General features: G+C 45.3%; 1 protein-coding gene across 1 annotated transcript; it reads left to right on the top strand.

The window, feature by feature from the left end:
* The first annotated feature begins 448 nt into the window (after positions 1-448).
* On the top strand, positions 449-7,112 carry LOC123056721 (uncharacterized). The gene is made up of 4 exons (XM_044480017.1): positions 449-637; positions 5,105-5,402; positions 6,642-6,757; positions 6,939-7,112. The coding sequence occupies exons 1-4, from the start codon at positions 449-451 to the stop codon at positions 7,110-7,112; spliced, it is 777 nt and encodes a 258-aa protein (XP_044335952.1).
* The last annotated feature ends 400 nt before the right edge of the window (positions 7,113-7,512 follow it).

Genomic DNA, 7,512 nt, shown 5'->3' with positions numbered 1-7,512 from the left:
TGCTCCTGGATGGGCGATTCTGCCTCGAGCATCGCCCAGAGCAGAAACCCCATCGCCGGCTGCCTGTCGTAGTTGGGGAATCAGTGCTGGATCTCTTCTTCATTCAGCTTGTCGTGTACCATCTCCGCAGCATCGTTGAGCATCTTCGCTTTCATGAACCACCTGTCGATCTCTCTCAGCCTTCCCATTCTCACCTCGTCGCCGTCGGGGAGTGCCCACATCTACTGCTCGCGGTTTGTCATGGAACCCCAACTTGCGGCGCGGCGGAGCGAGGGAGAGCGGAGCGAGAGAGAGCGAGGCGTGTGGGGAACAAGATGGGGAAATGCGGGGAGTTGGGGCAGTCGGGCGACAAAAATATCCCCTCCTCTCCCCTCGACCGCCATTACCCACCTCGGGACTCGCAACATGACCGAGCCACCCCCTCCCCTCGAGCCGCAACGTTGGCGATATGGCATGGGAACTGTACAACTTGGCCCGCGACGAAACCCTCATCGTCACGCCAGCCGCGCGCATCCACCGTAACCTCCTCGGCGTTGAGGAGGAGGAGCCGCCTTCCTCGCTGGAGAAGGAACCCCGGCCGGAATTCCAGCAGCGAGGCCCCGAGACCGGGGACGAAATCGCACTGGAGCCGTGCATCGTGCATGAGACGTGTGTCGCCTGTCATTCGCGACCCCCAACTCGAATCGGACGGGTCTGGCATCCGAATCATCACCATTGATGGGATCTGGACGAGGACAAAAAATACACCGTCAAGTCAGCATATTCATGTCAGTTCATTGGTCCCATTGCCAAGCCCGATGCTAACCTGATCTGCTGGAGGCTCGAGATTGAAAGAAAGGTGAGGGTTTTTCCTTTGGACCTTGGCTCGAAACAGACTCCCAACCACTGACAGGCTACAAGAACACGACGTGTTCTCTCTGCCTCCAACTCCCTGAAACTGCACTCCACCTCCTCAACACATGCCTTTTTTTCTGAGGCTGTTTGGAACAAGCTAAGCTTGGCATGCCCCTTGTGCTATCCTTCCTACCTGCTAACGTTTCAGTCCATCTCTCATTGGTGGAGTGTTTGGTCCCAGCGCAATAAAGTCCAGGCCGCCGCCGCTGCTTATTTCGCTTGGCACATTTGGAATGAGAGGAGCAGGAGGGTCTTCAACGCCAACACTACAAGAAATATGTCAACTTATGACCTTCTGTCAGTGACCCTGGAAGAATTGGTCATAAACCTATGACCATTTTAGACCAATTGGTCAAAAGCTGTTCGGGGGGCTCCAAACCCTAAACCATTGCGACCATTTTGGTCAGAAAGGTCGTAATTTCCTTACACGAAATGGTCATAAAGCAGATAGCACTAGTCTGCTGCTTTATTTCTAGCTGATCATGACCAATATGGATGGTCATAACCTTGTCAATTGTGGTGGATTAGTATGACTTGGCGCCACCTCATCAGTTTTGCCTATGTGTCATGTCCATGTGTCAATTTTTGCCCTAGGTTGTGAAGTAACCTATATTTCTGTCATTCCGAAAATTCCCAAAAAAATCTCATAAATTCTTTGGGTCATATCTTCGTCAAATATGTAAAAATACTTCCTTGCCTAGTTCAAAAATAATTCAAAAATATTCATTTTCCTATTCTGTTCACAACATCACTTTATGAAGGAAGTGCTATTTATATATTCTTGATTGCCCTCGGAATTCTTGGGCACTCTTTCCTATCTAAATCATTGCCGCATGCCAAAATTCAGCTCCATTTGTCTGGCAAATCTTGCTCGGCAAATTTCCAAAGTTTTTGTCCACCTAGAAGCATTGTGAAGGAAGTACCTTTTTTATATATCCAAATGACATGAAATTTATACAGTTCCTTCATATGCCCAAATTATCACCCTCCTCCAAATTGCAGCTCGGCCAAATTATCTATGTGAGCCCAGGTTCAATTTATATTTTATGGCCAGATTGGCACGTTGCAAAGCAAGTGTTATCTAGACCCCTCCTATTAACCTCAAACTCTTTGGGCACTCTTCCATACCCAAATCATTGCCACATGATAATATTCAGCTCCATTTTCCTAGTAAATCTTTCTCAGGAAATTTCCAAAGTTTCTACCTCGAGAGAAGCTTTGTGAAGTAAGTACTATATAGGCTTACCCAAATGATCTAAAAATCTACCAAGGCATAACCGTACCTATGTAACTTACCTACACCAAATTTGAGCTCATTTCATTCATCCAATTTCTCTCACTAGTTTTCCCAAGTTTCTGTCCATAGAAGAGCATTGTGAAGGAAGTACCACTTTGGCATGTCCAAATGGTATCAATTTTCTATGGTGCTTTCCAATGCCCAAATAATCATCCTCCACCAAATTTCAGCTCAATCCATTCATTATTTTGAGCCCAGCTTCAACATTCATATTTCTATCCAATGTGGTACTTTGCAAAGCAAGTACCACCTAGGATGCTCCTTTTGACCTGAAAATTTGTGAAGACATTCTTCTTAGTAGATGATCATCCTCAGCAAAAACTCACGCCCATTGGCCATGTGCATTTCCCGTACCGCTAATCAAACACTTGGCTGCTAATTCATGTTTGAGCATCGATCGGTCTCCTCGTGAGAATCTTATGTTGTAATTTTCTTCCTAGAACCTAACTGGGGATTGCCCAACCCACTAGACATGCCTAGGCTGCCCAAAACACATGGCAACCCCACGGTCACGCGGTGACCACGCGTCGGGCATGCGAGCTTACGCGCTCTAGAGTTGGGGTCCTTGGCCACCGCCCAAACCTCGATGTATCGCCATCAAACCATGTATTTATGATTAAATAGGTACTTATGTAACTATAAATGATTTTTGGAAAAAATAAATAGTAAACTATGAGGCAGCTGCAGTTCAAATTTGACCCGCTTCCTACTGAATCGGCGGGAATTTATCTTTTTCACCAGAGGTGGATCAAAACTTTTGACGCCCAACAATTTTGTCAATTGTGCATTAAATATGGACTAGTATTTTATAAAAATGATTTGGTCCAATTTTGCAACAATTATTTGGGAGGTCCTTCACAAAAAAACCTCCTTTTGGGCACTCGAAAAATGGAAAATGGTTTTTTCGTCCAAAGAAAATGAAAACTTCCTTAGGCAACATTGTTTGCCATTCCAATATACACCCTTGTGCATAATATGGGATCATTTGAACAAATTATGCCATGAATGTGGCCATAAGATTGATCACTTGGCTTGAAAGCCATTGATATCCACACATGATAGCTCGATTTTGAGAACACTTTTTTTAAAATAATTGTCGTATTACAAGTTTGTTATTTTTCCTGGGAACTTGGCCACATATAATGACACAATGCGAAGCTTTCCCAATTTTTTGATTTTTTTTGAATTTTTTATGCCCGTTTCAAAATGTGGTCAAAACAGCGGGAATGACCGTTCCCAGCTAGTGGTTGAATCTGGAATTTTTTTGGTGTTTCTCTGATTAAATAGGTACTTATATATCTAGAAATGATTTTTGGAAAAAATAAATAGCAAACTATGAGGCAGCTGCAGTTCAAATTTGACCCGCTTCCAACTGAATCGGCGGAAATTTGTCTTTTTCAGGAGAGGTGCATCAAAACTTTTTACACCCAACCATTTTGTCAATTGTGCATTAAATATGTCCTAGTATTTTATAAAATTGATTTCGTCCAATTTTGCAACAATTATTTGGGAGGTCCTTCACAAAAAACCTCCTTTTGGGCACTCGAAAAATGAAAAATTGATTTTTCATACAAAGAAAATGAAAACTCTCTTAGGCAACATTGTTTGCCATTCCAATATGCACCCTTGTGCACAATATGAGATTATTTGAACAAACTAGACAATGAATGTGGCCATAAGATTGATCATTTGACTCGAAAGCCATGAATCTTCACACATGATAACTCGTTTCTCAGAACACTTTTTTTTAAAAAAATTGTCGTATTACAAGTTTATTATTTTTCCTGGGAACTTGGTCACATATGATGACACAATGCGAAGGTTTTTCAATTTTTTGATTTTTTTTGAATTTTTTATGCCCGTTTCAAAATGCGGTCAAAACGGCGGGAACGAGCGTTCCTAGCTAGTGGTTGAATCTTGAAATTGTTTTGGTGTTTCTCTGATTAAATAGATACTTTTGTACCTAGAAATGATTTTTATAAAAAATAAATAGCAAACTATGAGGCAGGCGCAGTTCAAATTTGACCCGCTTCCAGCTGAAACGACGGAAATTTGTCTTTTTCACCAGAGGTGGATCAAAACTTTTTACACGCAACCATTTGGTCAATTGTGCATTAAATATGGCCTAGTTTTTTATAAAATTGATTTTGTCCAATTTTGCAACAAATATATGGTAGGTCCTTCACAAAAAAAACTCATTTCGGGCACTCGGAAAATGGAAAATAAATTTTTCGTGCAAAGAAAATGAAAACTCTCTTAGGCAACATTGTTTGCCATTTCAAGATGCACCCTTGTGTAAAATATGAGATAATTTGAACAAACTCCCTTGATTTGGTTCAATTTTGCAACATAGATTTGTAGGCATTTAATTTTTTTTCAAAAATTTGGGTCCAAATTTTGGATATTTGAGCGCGCGCCAGCCAACCAATGAGAAGCGAGGAACCACGTCCACGCGGATCACCAAGTTGGACACGATCTGAGCCATCCATCACGCGCCCATCCAACGGTGGATCTTCTCCTGAAAGACCAAAACCCTAACCCACCTACCCACCCACCCTTTCCTTCTCCAGATCCAATCGAGGCTGCCGCGCCGTCCTCTCCCTTGTCGCGACCTAGTCTCCGCCACCGCCGCCAACCCCACCCACCACCGCCGCCCCCACCCACAGCCGACCTCGTCTCCGCCATCCCTCTCCCCTCGCCTTCATCAGGCGTGTGTGCGTGCGTCCAACCGGCCCCAAAAATGAAGACACGGGGCTTACTCCTCCTCGTCCCACCCAATCGCCGCCACCGACCTCCTCCCTCTCCCCCAATCCCAACCCCACCGGTGGCGAGCTCGTCTCCCCGAGGCCCATCCTCTGCCCTCCACCCCACCGCCGGCGCCCTTAGTCTCTCCTTCATCTCCCTACGCTCCAGCTCGGGGGGCCACGGCCGTGCACCCAGATCGAGAGGGGAGGCCGTGTTGCTCCTACCGCGGCCGGATCCAAGGCCAAGCCCGTGGGGTCCTGCTCGGGCTCCTCGCAGGGGCCACGGTGGCGGGATCCACAACCACGGCGGGTCCTAACCCTAGCCGCCGCAGTGGGTCACCGGCACGACCCCCGCACCTCCGACGGGCAACGGCACCAAGGATCGCTCTACGTGGGCCTTCATCAGCGCCAGCTTCACCACTGGGACCTGCAGCCTCCTCCTCCGGCGTTCATCTGCATCAGGGCAGGTAACCCCGCCAATCCCCTTTCCTTGTGCTCTCTTGGTGATGCAAAATCCGATTCTTCTTGGCCACTGAAACTCGAGCAGTTCTTCAGTCTGTCGGTCTAGCATTGCAATGGTTGGTTATTTAGCCAGGGTTTACAAATTACAAGGAACCTAGTGTATCTAGTGTTATGTACCTGGCGGAGAATGACTTGATATTGTATCTAGTGTACTCCAGTTTCATGGGCAGACTGATGATGGATGTTGCGAGCGTTCATTGTTTCTGCACCCTACTTACGTATCAAGATCAAGACTCTGTTTGCCGACAAACTAACCGCAGCGTCTCCTGTTTTGTTTCTCTAGTTGAGAGTAGTCTGACATCGCCGTGGCGGCAAGTTTGGGTGGGCTATATTGCACTGAACTGCACTGCACTGGGTATGCACATTCAAGTCATGCACGGACAGCAGCATTTCCAGTGTCCAATTCCATCCACCTCCTACAAAGAACACAGCCACACCACCGGACTCAATTACTCTACATGGAGAACTCATCTCTGCAGCAAAATTTACCACACTTGTGTTAAGATCTGCGCACCTTCACAACTCACGATCAGCATCAACCTTCGTCTTGTTAGTGTTTGAGCACGTCTAGATGAGATAGCTGCAAACGACGCTTCATCGAACACAGGCACAATTAGAGCGACGTGAGAAGCAAGTGGGTCATCTTGGCATGGGGTTGCTTACTACTATCACTGGCCAATGCTTAGCAATGTTAGTATGCACGCATTAGAAACAACCTGATTTTGTTCTTGTCCCCTGTATTCGGCGGCGTCGGTTAAGAGACAATGGGTTAATCATGCCAGGCAGGACACTTGCATCCATCCAACCGTGAGGGCTAGCTTGATACAAGCGCATCCATAATATAAGAGGATGTTTATGATTCGTGTATGGAGGCACTCTGAACATTTTTTTTTGTTTGCACAATAATAATACTGAATTTGTGTGATCTGTCTGATTGCTTATCTTCTGGCAGATGAGCGATTTTACTTGACAGATGGATTGTAACTTGCCTAGTGAACTATAAACTAATTTTTGAAATATCTCCACAATCAATTGATTTCTGGTTGCTGCAAAATGGAAGCATGGTAGAAATTAAAAAAATTGTGTGATTGCACCTGATAGCAAAGCAGTACTACTTGCAGGCGTTATGTTTTTTGATCCCCCTTGTTTCCTGTTGTGTGTACTGAGAAAGTTTGTTTTTGCAGCTAAGAGGGCATGGGCCTCGACCTCCACAGACGGTGGCCAGATCGAGCGGAGCTTCCCTTCCTCTGCCTGGCGGGGCAAGGACAAGGACAAGCAGCAACATCATCGCATCATCAAGGTTCGATCCACCTTGTTGCAATCCCTCCCTCCCTCATGTTGAATTGATGTTGAATTCAAGCCAAGGTACCCGTGATTAACCTCTTGGTAATGATGCTCTGAATACTGTTTGCTACTGTTACACTATCTTGTTGATTTCTTTTAACAATCATACCTAGCTAAAATCTTCTTGTCCACAGCAGAGCAGCCTCATCCTCTTCATGCTGGCTCGACTGACTCTGATTCTTCCTGTTTGCTGCCTTGCCTTGCAGATGCGGCAGCTCAAGGGCGAGGTCGACATCTTCTCCAGGGCCGACGGGTCGGCGCTGTTCGAGATGGGCAACACCAGGGTCATCGCTGCCGTCTACGGCCCTTGAGAGGTAATCGCTTTTTCTTTGCACACCAACTCTTCTATTCGATGCCATGGCTGTTAGGGCTTTGGCTCCCGGGAGGTCTCTAGTTAATGATCGGTATTGAGAGATTTTGGTGGTTACTTATGCTTATTGTGTATCACATTGGAAAATGCACAATGAGCTTACCTTTGTATATCAGGATTTTTTCTTCATCGGTTACTGGTATTTGGCTTCTGTGTGCTAATTAAACCCGATCAGTATGTATACTTCCTTGATGTTGTATAATATTGGTGTCAAAGGAGTTAATTTAAACCGGATATGATCTATTGGAACAATTTTTTTGCTGTTCAAACGGTTAAATTCTGGTTCTTTGTTTCAAACATCTAAATGATGTTTAATTTGTCCTTCTATGCTTACATGATAA

This window comes from Triticum aestivum, chromosome 3A (assembly GCF_018294505.1).
Source record: "Triticum aestivum cultivar Chinese Spring chromosome 3A, IWGSC CS RefSeq v2.1, whole genome shotgun sequence".
NCBI lineage: Eukaryota > Viridiplantae > Streptophyta > Magnoliopsida > Poales > Poaceae > Triticum > Triticum aestivum.
Note: the sequence above shows the minus strand (reverse complement) of the source record. Positions and strands in the feature narration are given on the sequence as shown.